The following is a 22,952-nucleotide window of genomic DNA, read 5'->3' as shown; positions in this document are numbered from 1 at the left end:
TTTGCCAATGACTACTTTTAGATATATGCCTATCAGCTTTTCCCCTCCGCTGAGGCGAACCCGCTCTTCCCCGCCTTACCTTCTGGGTCACATAGCAGGTGCGGTAAGTGCGGGAGTCATAGAGGAGGCCGGGGTCGGGGCGGGACGCCGTGTGGAGAGAAGCGGGTCCGGGGACGACGACGCCCCCTGAAACCAGGCACACAGCCTCCAACAACAACCCAAGTATCGCCGGGAGCCTCATGATAAGACTACCTCATCCGCAGCCGCGCACCGCCCTTTTTATAGCTGAGCATCGTGAGGGCGGGGCCGGGGGAACGGAGGGAGCAGGGCGCGAGGCGGCTCCTAGCTCCGCCCATAGCCGGGAGGGAAACCAAAACCAAATCCGTTGGGCCGTGAGGGAAGGAGGAGGAGGGGCGGGAGGTCCCAGCTCGCTCTAAACCCCGCCCTCCTCCAAGGCGATTGGCTGGCGGAGGGGGCCCCCCTCATTGAGGAGCGGGAGGTCGGCTGCCGAAGCTTCCCGCGGTTGGCTAGCTTGTCAAGACCGGCTGTGGATGGGGGCGCGCGGGTCTGACGGTTGGAAGCCGCGAAGGGCGCCGCCGATTGGTCGGTGGGCGTGGTAGGGCGGGGAGGCCGGGCGGGGCTTGAGCGATGATTGGATGCCTTCGGCCGAGGCGGGAAAAACAGACCTTGTTGGCATAGCCGGTGGTGTCTTGGGTCTCGCGCGGGGCTCTCTCTCCCCCTATCTGATTGGTGCGCGGCTCTGGTGTCGTCACTTCCTCTGTAGCGTGAGGAGGATGTGTGGTAGGGGGCGTGAGGGAACTTGAAAGTCTGTGGTGAGTGAGGCGCTCCCCCCCCGTTTCCCTACCCATTTTTCTAACCAATGTCTCTTTTTTCTTCTTTGTAATCTTCCTTCGTGTCCCCCCCACTGGCCTCATAATGCTCCGCCCGAAATTTTTGGTAAAACACGGGTTTTACCAAAATATTATTACCGAAAAATATTATTAAATTGCTGTGCCTCCCTTAATCTGGGGTTCACAGGGCGGTTTACACTATAAAAACGTAGACATACATACCGCAGTAACAGACAAAAAACAGTTTAAAAATCCATAGATTGTTTAATCCATAGTTTACCAAACTTGGGTAACTTCCTGTTTTGGGACTACATTTCCCATCATTCCTGACTACTGGTGCTTCTAGATAGGGATGATGGGAATTGTAGTCCAAAAACAGCTGGAGACCTAAGATTGGGAAACCCTGGTTTAATCAGCCAAATGCCTGAGAGAAGAGGAATATTTTCTCTTAAATATATACATAATGAAGGCGCCAGGTGAGCCTCCCTGGGGAGAGCATTTCCCAACTAGGGGGCCACCGCAGAAAAGACCCCGTTCTTGTGGTGCCACCCTACGGACCTCAGGTGGAGGAGGCACGCAAAGAAGAGCCTCAGGATGATTTCAGGCTCCAGGTCAATTCATATGGAGAAAGGCAATCCTTGAGGTATTGTGGTCCTGAGCCATTTAAGGCTTTAGAGATCAAAACCAGTGTCAGTGGTTGGACTACTCCTGCCATTGTTACTACCATTAATTCAATTTATATACCATCCTTTATCAAAAGACCCCAGGGTGGTATACAACGTTAAAAAAATTTACAGAACATCAATGATAAAAACATAAAAAGCATACTGACAGATAATAAAATAGTCATCATAATAACAGTCCTCTCCCCTACACTTTCACAGGCCATAGATTATTTAATAGCCATAGGCATGGGTAAAGAGGAATGCTTTTGCCTCATGCCTAAAGACATGTAATGAAGGCGCCAGGCCAGGCAAGCCTCACTGTGGAGAGCATTCTACAATCGGGGAGCCACCACTCTTGTTGCCACCCTCGTCACTAGGCAGCTCCCAAATCCCCGCTTTACCATTTTATTCTATTTATTTCTTTTAAAAAGTTTTTATTTCATTTTGCAACATGCAGCAAAGGAGGACTGTTGCAAACATCTTGAATGCCTTTGCATTATTCACTCATAAGAGCTTTCAGGATACAGTGGTACCTTGATTTGCATACATCTCGGATTACAAACACGTCAAACCCGGAAGGTGTGTTTGCAACCTTTTTTTGGATTACATACAATCCTTTTTTTTTTATTACGAACAAAAAATTTTAGAAGCCCCATTGGCAAAAGCATGCCTTGGGTTACAACCTGTTTTGGTTTACAAACGGACCTCTGGAACGGATTATGGTTGTAAACCAAGGTACCACTGTATTGTGAATGAAAAGGAAAATACATTATCACACCACACATTGGCATACAAAAAAAGAGTATATACAGTACTCTACTCAAGGAGAACTCTCCAATAGTCTACCATGAGACTGGGAATGGCAGGAGTCCTTGTGTGCTCTTCCTGTCTCATGTAAGATACAAATGGTCACCGTACCATGTAAAAAAAGGGGCTTTGCCCTTCCTTTAGCCACATGGTTTCATTTTGTTTCTTTAATGTATTTGTATTCTGTCATTCTCCCATGATGGCATTCATTATTATTATTTTTCAAAATGTGTAAAATGTAAAGTAACAAAACCAATAGCTAAATACAGTAAGCCTGCAATATATGTGAGGTTACATTCCAGGCATCATGGCCATTGGGATTTTTTTTAATTGCCAAGCTGTCAAAGCAGAATGTACACAAGCTAAATGCGCGTAAGTTGTGAGCTTACTGTACATCAAAACAATTTTACAACCACTGGTTCTTGCTTGCTATTTAAAAGGGCAAAGATTAAGTTGTACTAGTTAAAAACGTATAAAGCACAGAGCTTCCCTCCTTCTTTAATGTGTTATCCTCCAGGCACCCTTTTCCAGATTGACTCCTCTGGCCAAGGAAATCCTGATGTGCACATTCTGCTATGGATCCCTTGGCTCATTGCAAAGGACTCTGCGACATGTTTTAAGGCAGGCATCTGGCTTAAAACCTCATGGGTTTTATACACTAGGAAATTTGCAGTATAACTACAATCGGCACCTGCATTACCACAGACGAAGGATTCCAATAGCTTAAGGCAGACTCTCCAAGTGTCTATTTTCCAGGGACAGAAACCATCCCAGTTTCTGATTTGATCCCAGAATGTCCCTCTGTTCCTTAGAATGTTCCTACTTTTCATCAGGGAAGTGGAGGGTATGGTAGGACATCTCTATTTTTGTCAGATGAATGTTGGAGGGTATGCTAAAGTGCTGCTGTGAAATAACTGGAAATTTGAAACCATTGTACCTCAGCTGAAAATCATGTAGCAATCCACCAGTGCATCCAAATCTATATTCCCTCTGCCTGTGTTTTAAGGTATAGCTGTTGGACCTCACTACATGCTCATTAAAGCATACACAACACCATCTTGTGGTTGTACACACAGTGGAAGTGTACAAGCTTTCTTTCAGGGAACCTCTGACAAACTATGGTTTGTTGCAATGTATTGCAAACAATCAACATATTATTGTATTTTTATTTTGAAATGGATTTTGTAGCTTAGGGGTCAGAATGTCTGTTTAGTATGAATGCTTTTTATCCCACACTGACTTGATGGTTGCGGCGGGTCCCAAAGCTTATTTTTATATTTATATTGCACCTTTCCTCCAAGGAGCTCAGAATGACTGGCATACATCATCTTTTCCTCTTTCCCATAAGTTGAGGAATAGCAGCTCGTCAAAAAATACCCAGAGATCTTCATGGCTGAATAATAATAATAATAATAATAATAATAATAATAATATATTATTTATACCCTGCCCATCTGGCTGGGCTTCCGCAGCCAGTCTGGGCGGCTTCCAACCAAATATTAAAATACAGTAATACATCAGACATTAATAGCTTCCCTAAACTGGGAATAATGATTTGAATCAAGGTCTCTGTGTTCCAAGTTGTGCGCGATTCTGTCCACTCCACCATACTGTCTCTTTAAAACCCACAGTATTGACCACTTTATAAAAATGTAGAAGCCATGTCAGGAAAAAAGAAAAGAGTAATTTCTTGCCGAACATTTTGCTTCTCTGCTGTTCTTGTGTGCACTTTCCTCATAACATCTCCCAATCCACATATTACTTACAAGTCACCCTACCAGTTTATTGAGTGTTAATTAATCCAAAATTACTCAAACACAGCTGGCTGTGCAGTCACAAGCAATAAGGTGCATTAGCACCCTGAGGTAAATTAGGCAGAAATATGATTGCTCCAGAAGTACTAGATTTAAGTTGCTGCACCTGCAAGCTGCATCTTAGCAGCTGCTTGCGCCCAGGACTCTCATTAGCTTTATTCCTGTAACATTAAAATCAGGTTTAATTTTGCTCTTGACCCGAGCTGAAGTGGTATTGGTCCTTTGGTAATCTTTGCTGCTGTACAGTCCAGGGTTAAAGTGTTTGAGTTGCAACCCTCATTTTTATTGTATTGTATTGATATGTTGCCTTTCATAACAAACCAGGTGCTAGAATGCTAGTATCATCCCCAGGGCCCCAGTTGTAAGCAAAATGGGTGAAGGTGATTGTTCATATTAAAATAGGGTTAGACAAAAAAGAAAAAAGCTTCGAGCCAGCCTACCCAGACAAATAATTTAGCCATATATATATCATTTAACCATATATATTATATATATTAGTTCAGTCTATCTGTTCAGTCTATCATTGATAATTGTTTTATATAATTTTGTATACTTAGATGGTTTTTTATTATTAAGCAGCCTGTACATTTTTCTAAATAAAATGAATGAATACATATATGGAGAATAAGGCTACTAGCCATGATAGCAGCACTGTACATCTTTGAAGACCAGTTTATAAGGAACACAAGTGGGAAGAATGTTGCGCTCATGTCCTGCCTGTGGACTTACCATAGGCACCTGGTTCGCCACTGTGAGAAGAGGATTCTGGGCTTGATGGAAATTTGGCCTGGTAAGAACATAAAAAGAACCTCCTGAATCAGGCTAAAGGCCCATGTAGTACAGTATCCAGATCTCACAGTGACCAACCAGATTTCTGAACGCAACAGCACTCTTCACCTCTGCCGTTTCCAGCAACTGGTACTCAGAAACTTATAGTCTCTGACAGTGAAGGGAGAATTAAGTAAGTCTGCTTCAAAACTAGAGGGCTGAAATCCACCTAGCGCTCCAGCAGCTGAAAATCTCATACTTCACTGAGATTTGTAAGGGGAACATGTAAATGCAGAAACCAACAAGACAAAACCAAGGAAGATTCTAGTGCCATTTTAAGAACTAACACTTTTAGCATAGCGTTGAATCTCTGATCCTAAACCTCCTCTGCCTTGTGTGATATCTTCAGAAGAAAAGGCTAAGAAGTAAACCCTACACAAATCCAGAATGGAGTTCCTAAGATGGATGACATCTTGTACACCTCCTTCCAGCAACTTCTGTAGCCAAGCTGTTGCCAGACATATTGCTCTGCTTTCCTTTGGACCATATCAGCAAGGCCAAGAGGGGATCTTGTCATCTGGGCAGCCTAGGACCTCCATATACACTGGCCAGCCTTGTGCCCAGAGAGGTCACTTCAGTGCTGCTAGCACAGTGGTTTGACTTCACCCCCAGTGGCACATTCCATTGTCCATTGATACAGATCTGTGCCAACAATGTTTTGTGTTCAGAACCCACTTCCACCACGATGCATGAATTAGCCACTTAAGTCTTTTTTTATAAATAAAAAACCAGGAAAAAGGAAAAGAAGGCAGAGAATACAAAATATGTAGAAGCAAGAGTGGGGAAGAGAGATGAGATTAACAAAATAGAGTGGGGAAATTTTCCTGGTAAATGTAAATGTGCAGCACGATTGCTGAAAATTTAGGTTACCCCGAAGAGCAATGAAAGTAGTCAGAAAGTAGATATTAAGGCTAACTGTTATATCTTCCCTAGGTTATTGCTGTACAGAGGCCCTTTCTAACCAAAACTACTTTGCATTTCTACACTGCAGGTGCTGATCTTGCATTGTGCTCCAGCAAATGAGTCACTAAGGCATTAGCCAGTCCTGTAGATGAGTAAATACATGTGCCAGTTTGTTTTGTCTTCTGCTTTGAAACCCAAGAGCATATCTTGCTGAAATGTTTTGGTTAGTGCTTTCCCAACTTCAGACCCCTGCTCTCCCCAATTCCATAATTTAAAATCGGAACCTTTACTCTTGTATCTGAAAAACTTCCCCATTTTTAAAGAATCCCAATAATAATACCTACCCTCAGAGAAGTATGCTTTCTGTATTCACCTCCTCACTGGAAGGAAGCAAGTTCTGAACAATGAGTTATGCAGAGATGCAATGGATAAGGTTATTGGTGAATGAGCTGCCACAATTCACTAGAGAGTTTCGATAGGGAGCTCTAGTGTAGCCAGTCCCATCCATGTTTGCTGTCAATGTTGATCAGCCAGCCATTGATGTCAGCAAGCTCTAGTCTGCAAAGGAACAATATAGAGCTAACTTTGATTACCCCTTTGTAGCCATGTCCTTACCTGCTTCGCGTCTCACATCACATCTTATGTCAGGTGAGGGGCCAAATTTGAACCAGTGCTGGACCTAATTAGGCCTATGAGCTGGAAGTTGCCAACCTCTGGCTTTGGCAGTGGAGCTAATTACCTGTTGCACTCCATGGGCCACACTGTAGGATGATCTGTATATGTAACTACAAATCTACACCCTGAATTACTACATATCAGGGACTCTTAACAGTCCAAGTAGTTTTTATTTTTTATTTCTTACTAACCTTCCACCATGAGATCCCAGGATTACAGCAATAAAAAATACAATATTAAACTCAGTTTGAAATAAATTATGTTCAAGAGAACATGGTCCTAATATATGTACAAATGTGTGTGTGTGTGTATCAAGTGTCAAAGGCCAGGGTAAAGTGCAAACAATAAAGCTTTTTGTCAATTAAAATAACAGAGAGTCAGAATTGGTGGCTGCTATACTACAAATCGCATTGAGTGATGCATGTCTAGGTTAAGAAACATTCACTGTAGGAGTGTGAGCAGACTTGGTATGACTAACAATAAACTATGTTGTCTCTTGGTAGCTAACCCTGGGAGCACATGAATGGCAGACATCTCTTGGCTGCTTCTGTAATTTCTGTCCAGAACTCCAACTTTGTATATCCTTCATGTCAAAACTGCTTTTCCAGGCTACTCCTAGATTTGAAGAGGTAAGTCCACTCCAGAGCACTGATAAATTTGGACTATCATCTAGCACAGCACAAATAGGAAAGCTGTGGCCCTCCGAATGTTGGGCTTCAACTCCCATAAAATCCAGCCAGCATAGCTAGCGATCACAGATTATGGGAGTTGTAGTCTAATAACACCTGGGGAGTCACAGTTCAAAAAGTGTGCAATGAATTCTCTAGGCCTGAGGGCCAGTGTGAAATGACATTGTTTCCCCACTTGCATAACATTTGGAGCTATATGGCAATGGGTAATTCGCATACAAAATTCACATGAACTTTTATTATTGATTGATTGATTGATTGAATTTATATAGCACCCTATACCCAGAGGTCTCAGTCTGCTTGTCATGCAACTGAGGCTTGCTTTGCTGTAGTGGAGACCAGGCCATGGCAGTACAGAAGTACAAGACTTCCATCAGCCATTTGAGCATTATGCACTATGAGGCTAACACCATGTAGTGATAGTTTGTCATTTTAAGACGTTTGTTCATCTGAGATAAATTTATCTGGCCATATTAAGTAAATGACAGTTTGTGGGCATTCTCTAAAGTTGGATGGGCATTCTCAGCCGGGGGCTACATTCCAGCCATACAAAAGCCAGAGATTTTCCTTTAAATGGCAACACGCACAACCTTCAAGCAGGCAAGTAAGAGGACTTGTCACAGTTCAAGGACACCTTCCAGACAGGCAAAGCATCCAAGGACATGGTGGGGGTCAGTGGGGGAATGTGGCCTTGAGAGAGTAGAATAGAGAAAGTCCTAAGGGCCAGATAGCAGGGCCTCATTTGATCCTCAGGCTTGGAAGTTCATCACATGGGGCAGCAGAAGGCAAATGCCATAGTTTAAACTGCGGTGAAAAGCTTGAGTATTTGGAACTGCAGTTGGAAGATTCACCACACGGGGGTGCTGCATGGCTCAGCAGTATGTGATAAGTGAAGCTTAGTCCAGAAAAGCCTTTTCTTTAATAAATCTGTTAACATTTACACTCTAAAGTATGTCAACATCGTTTCCAGTAATCTGTAATTCCTCTATCACAAAATAGATTAATTCTCATTTTTCAATTGTTCACCGAGTAGCCCACCTTTCATTGTGATGCATTGCAGGTTTAATTCCCCCTTTAGGGCTTAATCTAAAGCAGGGCATAGTTCTGGCCTCTAAAGGATCAGCTCTCTCTTTTAGAACATACAAAATGACAAAGAGTGCACAAAGAGTATATAACTGCAACCAGTTCTGTCCCCCAGGAGGTCACAGAGTGAGTCTCCCATACAGGATTGTTTCCCACCGCTTCTCACTTATGAAATTAAATTGTCTGTTGCAGATGGGGACTGCCTTTTCCTAACCACTTCCGTGAGTTCAAATCTGAGCTGAGGTTTGAATCCAGGTTTCCTCCGCTCAGAACCTGTGAAAGCAGGTGGCTTTTGCCATTTTCATTCATTTTTTCCTAAGGCAACAATCCCAAGTACACTTCCTAGGGAGTAAATCTAATAGGACTCAGTGGAACTTGCTTCCGAGCAAATATGCAAAGGATTGTGCTGTTAGATTATTAAGATGACAGGTGATTAAAGACTTAGGTTGGGAAGCTGGTATGCACCTGCAATATTTGTCAGCTTCCAGTAGCTTTTTCATCTGGTCTTTTAACAGGTACAGTTGCCTGAAGTGTGGCTGCTCAGGTGACCCTAGGGAAGCGAACTACAGGTATCGACTCTCACTAGAGGTAGCTGACACTCGTGATGTATTTGAGGTGACAGTATTTGGAAGCTGTTTGGATACTTTCTTTGGAGTGACAGCAAAGGGACTGCAGAGGTAAGGAATGCAACATCATTTCTCTGCTGAAAGTGAGTGTTTCCCCCCCCCCCCCCAGTACATCCCAGACTGCATGTGATGTAATTATGTCTCTAAAAACAGTTGCGGCACATTTTGCTGCTTGGATACCAAGCTGGTATTTATTAATAGGGGCAATTAAATCTGTGCAGCTATGAAATTTGTGGACATTCAGGAAATCCAGCATATTCTAGTGGGGTGGATCCCTGGACAAATTTGGACTCAAATCCCCTCTCAGCTTTCCTTAAAACATTTTTTAAATTGATGTTTGTGTATATAAACATCCATCTGTAAGATGAAAGAAGAGCAAACAATGACTACATCTTGCCACCTAACCCTGATTTCAGTTTCTAAGAAAAAGGGAGCATGATTGCTTCATGCCCTGCATTTTAAAAAAATGGCAATAATCAGTCTTTGTCCAGAAAATTCATGCTCTCCACTTCATGTGTGCCAGTGAGTAACACTGAGGTAAGCTGCACCAAAGCAGGTACAGCATAATGTAGCATACTTAAGTTAAACTGTCTTGCAGGATTTGCAGAAGGAGATAAGCTGCTCATGGACAAAAATGAAGGGCTCTGATAACAGTCAGAGGCCATGAGAAAATGCTTTTGTGTTCTCAAACTTCTATGCTTTATAAGAGAATGATGATTTGGACCAAGGTTTGAAACAGTGGCCGGGGGGAAAAAACTGTATTTTTTAAAAAGAAGCAAAGTAAAGATTCTCAGGAGCCCTGATTGATGCTAACTAGGCTCAGATAGCAGTCTGTTGTCATATGACTCACTTCTATTTCTGATACTAAGCCAGCCTTTTTAGCCACCTGGGAGCCATTTAAAGCTCCTCTGAGCTCTTTTGGGGAAGAGCAGGGGGCAAGTGAAAGAAATGATAACCAAAGAATTGACTGGGTTGCTCAAATTCATATGTGAACTTTGGTACCTTATTCCAGTACTCCATTAAAGGTAGCCAGATTATAACAGAAGCAACAACTTGCAGAATTCTCTCTCTATGCAATTCAAAAAGATCCTCTTCATATGGGGATAGACATGGTAACACTCCCCCCTTCGCTGGGAGAAACGCAGGGGGAAGAAACTCTATGCTGCATCTGCAGCAGCACAACCAGACGCCGTCATCTGCCCCAGCTGCAACAAAACATGTCTCTCCCACATCGGTCTCTACAGCACAGTAGGCGCTGCGACCTTCCAAAAGCTTGAGTTCACCCCCAAAGGCATAATCCTCCATCGTCTCTCAAGATGGACGGATGCCAACAACAGCAGCTCCCTAATTCATAATTTTCAAGCCTTTTTCAGGTTTCAGTGTATTCAGGCTTTTGGTTCATCTTGTCCAGTATTTACGAGTACAGTGGTACCTCGGGTTACATACGCTTCAGGTTACATACTCTGCTAACCCAGAAATAGTGCTTCAGGTTAAGAACTTTGCTTCAGGATGAGAACAGAAATTGTGCTCCGGCGGCACGACAGCAGCGAGAGACCCCATTAGCTAAAGTGGTGCTTCAGGTTAAGAACGGACCTCCGGAACAAATTAAGTACTTAACCTGAGGTACCACTGTATCTGCTGTAACTGAGAACAGCTCTTAAAGACCCCAGGTAAAGATCTTTGATAAACCTGGGAGACTGTCCCAAGAAACATGATACATACAAAGGAGATGGAAGGAAGGAGGGAATCTGTTTCCTTTTTCACGGCAGGTCTGGAAAACCTGAGTTCAGCATCTTCTATTGTACAAGTACAGGGATTGAGGGAGGCATTAAAATTTGAATACGATGGGTGCTGTCCTTTTCTGATACGCAGGCAGACATTTCCACATCACATTTTCAACTTGCTAATACACGTGCACAAACAATCCTGGGTGTGTTTACTGCGAAGTAAGTCCCACTGTGTTCATTAAGGCTTACTCCCAGGTAAGGTTGCACCCCATAGCACAGTTGGTGATGTCCTGGCTATTTGAATGGAAGTGCATTTTGCTAAATTCTCTCTTCGCAGCTTGCTGCAAAGTGTAACGCAGCAATATTATTTTGACACTTGGACCTTAAATTCCTTATAGGTCTCAGAAGCCAAGCAGTATCCAGTCAGTAATTTTTTGTAACACTTTTATTCAAGGTACATTGAAGAACTGAAACAAGAAGCAAGAGAACCAGACAGGGATGCAGTTCCGAGTTTGGTATTTCAAGCAGTTGAAACATGCTTCCTTGGGAAGAAATTTGTCTTTGGAGTTAAGGTAACTCACCCCCACCCCACCAGCATGTTTTGTTCAAAGAATGCACAACTTATTCTTGGGGGAGATGAGCATCATTCGGGGGGGGGATGAAAGCTGCCAAATTTTGTGCATGACTGCCTTATTTCTATATTACACACACACACACACACACCACCCCTCAGATGCCCTGGAACATTTTTAGCATCTGGGGCATTCCAGAGGGTGTGGAATAGCTGCCCTAAGAAGCTGAATTGTTTGAAATGTAGCGAGAGAAATAACTTGCTTCTGCATTATATCAGTGGCAAGCCCCACCCTATCACCCTCCCAGAAAAAATCACTCGTCACCAAAATCCACACACACTCCCAAAAAATGTCTACATGTGAACGGGGTGAAGAATTGGAGAACATTTTTTCGTTCTGCGCTAGTTACTTCACAATTGGTATTTTAACTAAAGACACCAAACATGACTAGTATTTCCTACGGCAAAACATTAACATCTGCACCAGGAAATCAGTCTGGCTGCATTTCAAAATTAGAAGAGGAGTGGGAATTTGTGTACAGATCACTTTGCCTCCAAGCAGGAACGTAGAGGCAGTTACCAAGAATCAAGCTTGAATTTCTCGATCCATAAGGTGCAAACTAATAATATATATGCCTCCAGTGTTCTGACTTTTCCAAGTGATGGCTATGAGACCATCCAGTTTCAACTGCTAAAAGTAAACACATGCCATCAACAGCTCCTTGAAGCATGTTTGGATATTTTCCCGCTCCCCCTTCAATCAAAGGCACAGCTCCCGGGAGAGATACAAAATCAAATCACTTCAACAATAATCCTACTCTAGGCTTGCTGATTTTATTTTTTTCATTTTCAATCTCTCTGTTCAACAACCTAGAGTTGGAAATAGGTAGACTGTTTGTGATCAGAGAGAGCGAGATTACTGTCAGTTTGCACAGATATTCTCTGAGTTTGGGCATCTGCCTCCAGACGCCGTACATGTGAGGAATTATAATGAGCGGTATTAATGAGAATAAAGCTGCTTATGAGGAAGGGTCTCTTCCTCAGAATATCTATTTTGTGACTGTTAGATTCTAGGAAGAGCAAAAAACCAAGGCTTCCTTCTCACCGAAGTAAATCTGTGTCTGGGGTACACCACCTGAGGGTGCAGATGTGTGCTCATGTGACTGGGGGTGGGTTCTACATAATTGTTTTCCTAACATGCTAGTTTCCTATATGCAGAGACTTTTCAATATGAGGGAGGAGTCGTTTTGAACTGAATTTGCCCCTTACACTTGTTGTGGTTGAAGAGATTCGGTGCTGGGCTTGCTTTAGTGCCCTCATCAGTTTGCTGTTTGGATTGACCCTCCTTGTATTATAGACAGGAGAAAGTCCTGCCTTGTAAACTGAAGCATTTGGGTTCAAAACATGGAGGCACACCAACTCCAAAGGGCGTAGGTGTCTTCAGACTCCTCAAAATCTCCTGATGGGGCCAGGCTCCCTCCATGTTAAGGGGCGGTGGAGGCTGAGTGCAGAGTGCTTTTGTGGCTGACTCCTCCTGAGCACAAGAGAGGAAGCCGCTCTGCAACATTGTCGTGCATCGTGCACATGACATTGCACACATGACGTCAGATGCATGTCGCATGCCAGGTCCCCCTAATATCGGGCACAAGACGGCACCTCTGCCTTACAGTACAACTTCCAAGTGAATCCAGCCAGCTAGCCTCTCCTGCTATTCTGTGGTTGAAAAGAACCGTCCACTGATTGTAGTTAGGAGAAAGTGTTTCTGTATAAACTACCTCTTGGCCCTTGAGTGCTTAACAGATGCTTACTAGATAACTTATAATATGGAGTTACAGGAACTTGAAATTTCAATCCTGTGTATCTGGAGTTTTGGAGCAAGGGATTGTTTCCCGTGGTCCCATGGGTGCAACGACCTGTGCAAAATTTGTGATAGAAATTGAAGTTAATGAGAACCTTGTCTGTCTTAAGAAGCAAAAGTCCAATATCAAAGAGTAGCTGTAGGTTCCCAAGGGAGAACAGCAGTGTCTTCCTGCACAGATTGTGGTCTTGTCTCAGTTTAGACACCCCTTTTGCTGTTCCTGACCGTTCCCTCAACTCTGCTTGCTAATATGCAAGAGTAGCTTTCGGGGCTTCCTCTTTGTCCTACTTACCTGAAATCCTAATAGGTTTCACCTGTTCTTGTCTAACTGACTATGACTGCAACCCCACAGATCTAGCCCAAGTCCTTACTCAATCACAGTCCTGCAACTCAGTTTCCAGTGCAGTCCGTCTACAACAATAAATATCCTCCTTACTGACATGCGGATACCAAATAAAACTATAATGTTGTTCCCCAATAACATAACTTTAAAGGAAACCCAGGTGTACCCATGTGTACCTTGCTGATAGACGTGCATATGCAGAACCCAGGTGTACAACTGTCATAGGTGATGATGAAAATGGGAATGTTTGCTTCAGAACTGAAGCATTTCGTCTTGGTGCAATTCTGCTGGACTACAACTCTCATCATCCTTGGCTATTGGAAATACTGGCTGAGGCTGATGGGAGTTATAATCCAGCAACATCTAGAGGTCCATAGGTTCCTGATCTAAAGTAATCAGCTTCATGAAAGTGATTGGTCCAGGTAAACCTCTTAAGGTTTTGAGCTATGAAATAGAAGTACCTTCTTGTAAAGTATGCTAGCTGATAGAGCACCTTCTATTATCTTGCAGGATTCTGATAAGCAGGATGGCACCGGCTCCATGCAAAATGGCTGCCAAATTGGCAAGAACTCCAGAGCTCTCACTGCCTGTCAGATGGTTGTACCAAACTCTGGACTTGTGGGCTGCACTGTTATACAATACCTCAAGGAGCTGCAAAGTTCTTACTCCAAGCATAGCCATGGGGGCTTCTGGCCTCCTGACTGCTTTGCAGCTGTTGATCAACCAAGCAGAGAACTCAGTGGCCTGCATGGCTCTGGCACCTTGGGTACAGTTCCATCAAGTTGCATAGATGTTCTTTCAAGCCTCTGGCCTCAATCATTTGGACTGACTTCCTCCTGTGTTTCTTCAGGAACAACCGCTGATCTTGTAGCTCTAAGTACAAGCAAGGCTGCCCAGGATGAGCCAAACTCTGATGATAGCCCAGTTTCTTTGCATAGCCTGTCAGTCTTCAAGCCCCATGACCGTAACCTGACTGTGAATACGAAAAAAGAACAGAAAGATAAGAAATGTCATTTGCACAATGTCACTGAAAAGAGTGAAGCAGAAGACTATTCCTCATTAAGAAGAAAAGACTGCAGATCATTGCTGAGCCCCTTAGAATTAGAGGAGAGAGACTCTCCGCTGAGAAAAATTAGCATCCAGTGCAGCTATGGACTGGAAAAATCATGGACCTCATTCCCACCCCAGACATACGATGGATCTCTGTCCTCCCTTGCTCCATCTTCCAGTCGCATTAGAGCAGATGAAAACACTCAAGAAGCTCCATGGCTTTGGGATGAGCTGCCGTCATCCGAAAGTTTCAATGAATTCATTGCCAAAATTGAAAATGACAAAGCCATGGTGTTGCCAACAAAAGCTGATGTTTTGGAGCATTTCCCCAGTCAGGAGGCTGATGAATTCCATGGACCTTTTAAGCAGTCGTCTCCCAAGCCAGGCATTTGCAGAGCCAATTTCATTACTGAAGAGTCAGGTGAGAAACTGAAGAAGCTAGCTGGGAAGATGGAAATGTGCAAAAAAGATAATTTCCCTTGCCACCAGCTGAATCTTCCATGCTTCATTAGCAACAGAAACCACCAAGAAGCCTCTTACACCTCTTTACCCACTGAAGAAAAGGAAAATTTGGGGTGTTGGTCCAACCAGCACCCAGATCTTTCACCTCGGTCCACCCCAACTGGAATTAAACGTTCTCATTCAAAGGGAAGCTGTCTGTCATCCAAGGAAGGAGTTGGCCAGGATGTCAGTAGTTGTAAGAGTCTCAATTTCTGCTCATCTACCAACAACTGTCTCAAAAGCCCTTGTTTACAAACCAGGAAGACTACCCACTTAAACTGTAAAGATGATGGTAATTTAGACAAATGGGAAAATAAAAGAAGTGTTAGCGATCAGCTAAACCAAATGGCTGATCTCACAAACACCCAGGAAGAGGGTTTCACCCTGGCAACTTGTGAAAAAACAGACAAAGTTTGTGAAAAAGGGAGAGAGTTGCTCTCAGAAGTGCAAAATTATAATTTTAGAGAGGCTGAGGTCAGCGGTTCCGATTGCCCTGAGGGTAGTTACAATGCTTCAGCTGATCTGTTTGATGCTAGTACCAGACAGGCAGATGCTACTGTACGAATGTTCAACTTGGCACCAGCTTTCTCTCCACAGGAGGGCACACTGAACAAGAAGTGTATACGATCTGAAGCCATGCTGAGTGAGCAAGATGCTAGCTGGAATACTTCTTGGCATGGACTGTCCTTACATAAAATGTTCGCTACACCTCATCAGAAAACAAGCACCCCAGTTGCTGGTTCCATATCTGAGTTTGAGCACAGCCCTGCAGGTACTCCAGGCTTTGTGCCTGATTCCCAGTCAACTCCCCTTTCCAGACCTTGTCGACAAGTAAGCCTCCCTAGAGGGAGAGAATCCATTCTTACCAAATTGCCACGGAATAAATTGTCTTGGATCAATGCCAGATGCAAAAGACCCAGGCCTTCCTTGAAAAATTATTTAGCGAAACAGCTTGTCAGCAAGTTCCTGCAATCTAGAAGGTCGAGCGATGCAAATTCTGTTAGCATCAATGCATCTGGTCCTCAGCAGCTATCTATCAAAGTAAGTCCAGCCCAGAGGCTGTCTGAAAACGATGATGAGGAATGGATTCCTCCGTCAGATAAAAAATTGATACATCCACTTGCTTTCCAGAACGGAAAAACTTTGAGGAGCGATGCCAGTTGCCAAGTTGCAGAGAAGTCTCTTCTTTCTGAAAACAAAGTAAGGTTTGTGATTCCAAAGTCTAATGTTAGCTTAAGGAAGGTAGAATTCATTCATAAAAGGCAACAGCCGACAGAGACTAGATTTGAGGATGGACCTGTTCCTGAAGATGGTGTTCATCTCAGACAGCTCATGAATGAATCCCTCAGCTCCTCTGCTTCTGCAGATGTCAACAGGCCAGGCCCTTCTTCCCCGCCTGGCAGCATGCATAACACTGCAGATTGGTCTTCTGAACTGTTCGTGTAATAAAACAGCCAGCTCTCCCGCTTGGAGGCCACTTTGTCAAATTCATCTGCTTGTACGTAAGTTTCCTTTCAAAACATCCTTTTTGGTCACCGTTGTGCTTTTTGACATGTTCTCAATTATGAGTAGTTTTCTGAAGTGATTGTGAAATGGGAAAGGGCTATTTTGAAGGGGGGAAAACACTATTGTTTGTTATTCCTCTTGGCACGTTTAAACAATGAATTATGTCTGTTGGACTGAGCATTAAGTGACTATTTGCTAGAAGACAAAATAAAATGTTGCCTCTATCTCTGGGTATTTTTTTTATCAATAGCTTTGAACTGGTGACTGCTCTATTGCTATGTAATATAGAGGGCAGCATAAGGGTACAGAGTGCCTGCGTGGCACACAAAGGAGAGGTGATTTGGGTAGCCCCTCCAGTGCTTACAGGCAAGCTTATGCTAAGCTGCGTTCACTCTGGGGCCCACCTTCAGTGGCTGCTCCACCAGAACCTTTATTTACACCCCTGTGACAGAATCATTGAATTGTAGGGCTGGAAGGGTCCACAGGGTCATCTAGTCCAACCCTAATCTTTTGCCCAACCTGAGGCTTGAACCCACAATTACGAGATTAAGAATCTCATGCTCTAAATGCTGCTTGCAGCAAATATGGCAGAAGATAGGCTTTGCCCTGTTGGGAAGTATATCTGTTCTAGAGGATTGGTGAATAAGGCTGCCCTTCTGCACCCTTACATGGAAATAGGTCCTGTGCCATTGAACTCAGATGTACATCTGAACTGACACCTGAAATCAATTCCACAAGTTGTTTTTCTATGCAACCTGGTCGTGTAAATGAGTGGTAGGGAACCTGTGCCACTTCCTGATGTTTTTGGGATACATTCCCCATCATCTTGGAACACTGGCTATGCTTTTGGGGGCTGATGGGAGCTGATAGTCCAACAAGACCTGGAGGCCCACAGATTTCTCATCCTTGTTTGAGAGAATATAGAAGCATTCCCTTCATTTCTGTCCAAAGGAAGAGGGTTCACAAAATCCTTGTGAACTGAGCTGTATCTCCCATCAGCACTGCTTCCTATGAGCATTAGGAGGAAAAGCACTGCTGGGTTTTGTGTACTTACAGTCATGAATATACAGATTGTTTATTGGGGATGAAATCTAGGATGCCCATTTATAGTATACACAGGTTTCAGGATGACCATTTACAGTATGCACAAGTTTCTGTAGCGTGCCACTAACTTGTACAGGATTTTCTGTACAAAATTGGGGGAGTGGGGAGAGAAAAGCTGCTTTGAACAATCGAGGGGAAACTACTAAAATGGAAATAATTGTAGCTGCTCTGCTCTACCAGATAGGAGTTTTTTGGGCCTTCGTGTGCAGCTGTGGGAAATGAAAGCAACATCTGGAATGCAGCTCTTATAAAAACCCAGGAATATGGAACAATACACCGCTGATTAATCCATCCAATGTGTATGGTTAAAAATGGATGCCTTGACACAATGGGCTACTTGCTTCCAGTTTGCCTTGTGGCATTCCAAAAGCACATCTTTTCGGTATCCAAATGTGTCCAGAAAGCTTTATTAGTATTCCTGCAAGTACTCTGACTGTTTGCAAATACTTTTTACCATGGGTTCTGCATGTGTACAGCTCAAGAGTAGAGGAAGAGGAAGAGTTAACAGTGTGTCCAAACAGTGTGTTGCGACACATTAGCGTGTCAGCTGCAGTGTGTAGGTGTGTCGTACGAGCATGCTCCACGATCCTCCCAGGGCTGGAAAGGGGTTAGTTTAACCTCAAGTTTGGTAGTAAAAATGAATTACTGTGACATGAAATAATGCATATCTAAAAGTGTGTCACAGCCATGAAGTTTAGAAAGCTGAGTTAAGGGCCAAACTAAAGTTTTACCCAGTCAAGTTTAACTTGGACATGTTCATTAATATAAATAGGTCTACTCTGAGTTGAATACCACCCTTTGCATTCTTCATTTCATGGCTACTCTCATTGTCTGTCTGTATTATGCAACTCTCCACATAAAAATAAAAACCCTAGGGGTATATTTGATCATGCCACATGTAGTTTGACCATGTAACATTCTTTTAAAATCTCATCTCTTATGTGTTTCTGCTGCATTGATAAAGGAAAATAGGAAATTGCCTTCCATCTAGTTTCTGGCTGGCAGTAGCCATGCAGGGTTTCAACACAGAGGTCTTTTCCATCACTTGCTACCTGCTCTTTCTCACAGGAGATACCACAGAATGAACCTCTTGCCTGTGATTTATCAGTAAACTGCAGTTCACTCCTTTAATTTTGATAAAACCTTGTAGGGGGCAGAGGGAAGACACACACTTTTTAAAATGTTGACTTTATTCTCAAAAAAAGGCTAAAACTTTAGCAGCTTCTTTTTCAATGCAGAAGAGATCGCCTTGTCGGTGATCGGGCACAGCCTCCTAGAAGCACCTCGAGTAAAAGCAAGCCCTCTTTAAACAAAGGGTTGATACACAGAGCGCATCATGTATCCATGCCTTTTCACATGTTCCCCTTTCACCAGGGGAGATGCACCTGTCCAGTCCCCAGCAAACAGTGCCCATTCTTCTTCTGCACATAATTGAACTAATTAATACTAAATACAGAATAACCAGCGAATTAATACTAAAATTACAATCCATTGCAGGTCCATCATGAACCAGACAGTTCGCCCTTCCTTGCAGGGTAAGCGAGTCAACACCAAGATCTGAGGAAAAAAGCTGGCCATCTCTGCCCCTGTGATTCTTCTTCCAGCATCCAATTTGCAGAATCTGGGTGCGTTCTTTGAGCATGGCACAAGAGGTGCAGTAACAATGGAGATGAGGGCAGGACACATTTCACACTGCTTCCAACTTTCGTGGTTTGGGACTGAGGGGAATGCCCAAGCCAAGAGTTTTACATACAGATACACACACGCGCACACAGTTGAGCCCAGGAGAGCGCAGCGGACAAATTAGATGAACTACAATCGTGAGCCTGCAAGCGACTACATTATAAAGGAAGGCTTTTTGACGCTGCAATTTGAATTCGCTTCTTAGGAGCTACAGCTTTGCAAGATGGTCGCAGCCTCAGTAAAGATCAGAACATGCGCTGCCATTTTCTGTTTTATTCCTAAAGCATATAAAAACCCTATGAAATTGTGCGCTCGCTTCCCAATGAGAAATACATTTCCACAAATGGATTTGAGTCCAGTACCGTGGCGGCGGCTGCTTCTGCTTTAATTAAAAGCACGCTCAGTATTGATCCTTCTGCAGACTGTACTGCTGTTCTGGACAGCTATTATCAGGACTGATCTTGGGGTTTTACTCCTTTGGTAAGGTCTTCCTCACACTTTCTTTTTTACATTTAGCAGTGCACACCACGAGTGGCATCTGTGCTTAAAGTGAACACATGGATACATTTGGCCAGCCCCCCAAAAATATCAGAATCCTTGTGTTGTAATATGCCTTTAAACAGACAATTCTATATTGCTGTCCAAATTCCCAAGTTACCCAGCATTCCAATGAACCAGTCCTGGAACTATTTCCGCTAACTCCCGAAATAATTAACTATATTCAAACCACCTTCATCGGGTCACTTCCGTATGATGGAAAGTGGGAACAGAAAGCTCCACTATATGCCAGGACGGTGCAAGATTTTAATTGCAAACTCCAGAACACTTATTTGTTCAGGTCAAGTTCACAGAGGATTTTTAATACTCCTCTTTAATAAGCTAAAACCAACTCTTTCAACCCACAGAAACGGCATCCAGGCAAAATGAGGCCTGTGGTGTATTTGTTTCTACCAGCAAAAAGGGTTTTTTTGTTTGTTTGTTTTTACAATTGGTGCTTCCTAGTGAACAGTTCCTGGCTTCTGTACAAAACAGAGCGGGCAGTTATGGATCGCATCTAAAATTTCGCCTGGGGGAAAAGTTAGCCAAACTATTAGTACCCAAAGAAGTGAGAGAGCCAATCTCCACTCTTGTTGGTTTCAAAATATTGGCATTTCTATTTTTAACTTCCATGTCGATGAAAGTGTATGGACATGAGAGGCATTAACACTTATTTCCCACCCCCACCCCCCAAAAGAAACATATTTTCAGGGGCTGTGCCCTAGAAACCAAATGATTTGGGCCATATCTATATACACAGGTCATTGCTTAGCTGGCAGGCCATGACAGCTGCATGATGGCTAATGTGCATTACACTTATTAAAAGGTCGGGGGGGGGGGAGAGAAATGGTGCAAGAGAGAACTTGCATTACTCAGTAATTCCAAGGAAGTTTCCCTAGTTGCTTCCTGGAAGTGAAACGAAGACCTGGCTTCCGCTTGCCATCGGATACCTAGAGCACCCTTGTGAATCCTCACCACCTCCAGATTACAGGGGAATTACATTTTTATATATATTTGTGTGTGTGTGTATATATATCTTAAAAAAATTAAACCAGGTTATATTTCTGCTACGCTGACCCCGCAGGCGAAGTGGCCAGCCTGCCATGCTTCAAGGTTGTGAACCTGACGACATCCGCCAGTCAGGTTGGGTTGAGGTGGCAGGAGCGGCCTTTGTCAAGACAGGCCTTGGCGAGAAAGAAGAGTCATAACCCTCGGGGGCTCGACTGGTTATCAGTTGAAATTGCAGCAAGTCAAATAGCTGATACTTTTCCCTTCCCCGGGCAACGGGGATTCCACATTGTTCACAAGCGTGTTTTGCCGCGCTTCGCTGATCAGCCGGCAAGCCAAGTCGAGAAAGAGTTTTTCCACGTTATCCGATTCTTTAGCTGAAGTCTCCAGATAGTACATGTCTTGGGCTTCGGAAAATTCCTCCGCTCTTTGTTGGGAGACTTCTCTTTTATCCGCTAAATCAATCTTGTTCCCTGCGTAAACAAAGCAGACGGAGGAGATTAGCTTGGCTGCAGGCAGGCAGAAGCCAACGAAAACTAAAAACCCCACCCTACAGAGCAGTGGAGGCTGGTCCATTAGGATGAATGGGGCACTGACCCACCAACCCTCAACTACTCCCCACCTTGCTTGCCTTCTTATAACCAGCTCAGGCTGCTGGCTTCCTCCTTAGTCTCAGCCATGGGTTGGCAAACTAAGGCCCAGGGGCCGGATCTCGCCTAATCGCCTTCTAAATCCGACCCACGGACGGTCCAGGAATCAACATGTTTTTACATGAGTAGAATGTGTCCTTTTATTTAAAATGCATCTCTGGGTTATTTGTGGAGCACAGGAATCCGTTCATTTATTTATTTTTCCAAAATATAGTTCGGTACCCTCAAGGTCTAAGGGATAGTGGACCAGACCCCTGCTGAAAAAGTTTGCTGACCCCTCTCAGCATCGCCTTTGCAGAACTCAGCAGGAAGGAGGAGGGGCACAAAACCAGAATTTATATCTCCCACTTCCAGATTTGTCATCCACACCCCACGTTCCCAGGTATGGGCACTACTGCAACCTAAAGGAGGTGAGCAGCAGCTCTGCACACCTCCCATTTTCTCTCCCTGTCCCTTGTCCGTATTCAAGGGGTAAATGTGCTTCATACTGTTAGGCTGCAAGCACAAAGCCAATGAGAAGCAGCCACGGTGCCACTGCAGCTGGCCAGCTGCCCTAACTAAACCCAAAAAGTTGATAACTAGCTCATCTTGGAATGGTAGAACTGTACAGTTGGAAGGGACCCTGAGGGTCAGTTAGTACCACCCTCTGCAATGCAGGAATCTCAATTAAAGCATCTGCCTTCTATCATCAAGTCCAATTATTTCAAACAGGAAGGAAAGCCTTGAGTTTTGTTGTAGTTTGTTTTTAATAACAAAGTGGTCAGTATATCTGTACAATCCCTGGTGCCCATTTTGTACCCCTGTCCCAACACACTTAAATGACTGGAAGAGTTTCCATTTGAAAAGGAGCCAGAGGAGAAGATGCGACCCAGCATGGGGAATTGTCTAGCCAGTAAGCCCTCCTAGGAGCAGTGGGGGGGTATGTGTGTGGGGGGGAGAACCACATTACTTTTCTGGGTATTCAGAATAAAATTTCAGTGCAAAAAGAGCATGTAGATGCAACCATGGGTTTCTGAGCTACTAGTGGGGGCTGCAACAAAATATTGCCTTGCAGGATACTCCAGTTCTGGAGACTCCATTTGATCCTCCCTCGCCATTTGCTCCCTCGGTCCTCACAAAGAAAAGCATTCCATGGCCACTAAGCTAATGCATTTCTCATTCAGCTATGTTTTTGGGGAAGCTGTTTCTCCCTTCCCCTTTTGCACTGTTTCCCTAAAGGGTAGTGTGGTTTTTTTGGGTACGGGCAAATCTTGGGGTTTCCCTGAGCCTGCAGATGCTTCCTTCCTGTGCACAGATAGTGGTGTTTTGCCTGCATAAGCAACGTCAGTCACCTCTGAACACTGGAAATGGGCATGGGGAGCAGGCTGCTTGGTTAAGTTAAGAAAACACTGCAATTTGTGGGCTTGCCATCATGACATACAAAACTTGTAAGAGAGGTGAAGCATGGAATTCTGGACTCTCTTTCTCCTTCCT

At 43.8% G+C, this 22,952-nt stretch overlaps 2 protein-coding genes across 5 annotated transcripts in view; one reads left to right on the top strand and one right to left on the bottom strand.

Moving 5' to 3' along the window:
• Positions 1 to 49: 49 nt before the first annotated feature.
• Positions 50 to 19,223, top strand: DDIAS (DNA damage induced apoptosis suppressor). 4 transcript variants are annotated; one of them, XR_013982000.1, is made up of 7 exons: positions 50 to 833; positions 5,957 to 6,091; positions 7,047 to 7,172; positions 8,831 to 8,992; positions 11,123 to 11,240; positions 13,951 to 16,489; positions 19,099 to 19,223. XR_013982000.1 is itself a non-coding variant. In XM_081024406.1 (6 exons), exons 3-6 carry the CDS (start codon positions 7,063 to 7,065, stop codon positions 16,435 to 16,437), a joined length of 2,877 nt encoding a protein of 958 aa, XP_080880532.1. In that variant the 5' UTR covers positions 50 to 833; positions 5,957 to 6,091; positions 7,047 to 7,062; the 3' UTR covers positions 16,438 to 16,721. The 4 variants fall into 4 exon arrangements, 2 of the variants coding, with proteins under 2 accessions (XP_080880532.1, XP_080880533.1); XR_013982001.1 differs by having other exon boundaries at positions 13,951 to 16,493; positions 19,099 to 19,195; XM_081024406.1 differs by lacking the exon at positions 19,099 to 19,223 and having other exon boundaries at positions 13,951 to 16,721.
• RAB30 (RAB30, member RAS oncogene family) overlaps positions 18,774 to 22,952 on the bottom strand; it is a 40,906-nt gene continuing 36,727 nt past the window's right edge. Inside the window, exon 5 of the mRNA XM_081024414.1 lies at positions 18,774 to 21,302. Within this exon, the coding sequence (XP_080880540.1) occupies positions 21,052 to 21,302 (251 nt within the window). The 3' untranslated portion in view covers positions 18,774 to 21,051. The remainder of the gene's footprint in view (positions 21,303 to 22,952) is intronic.

Source organism: Podarcis pityusensis (assembly GCF_964106645.2).
Source record: "Podarcis pityusensis genome assembly, contig: HAP1_SCAFFOLD_70, whole genome shotgun sequence".
NCBI lineage: Eukaryota > Metazoa > Chordata > Lepidosauria > Squamata > Lacertidae > Podarcis > Podarcis pityusensis.
Note: the sequence above shows the minus strand (reverse complement) of the source record. Positions and strands in the feature narration are given on the sequence as shown.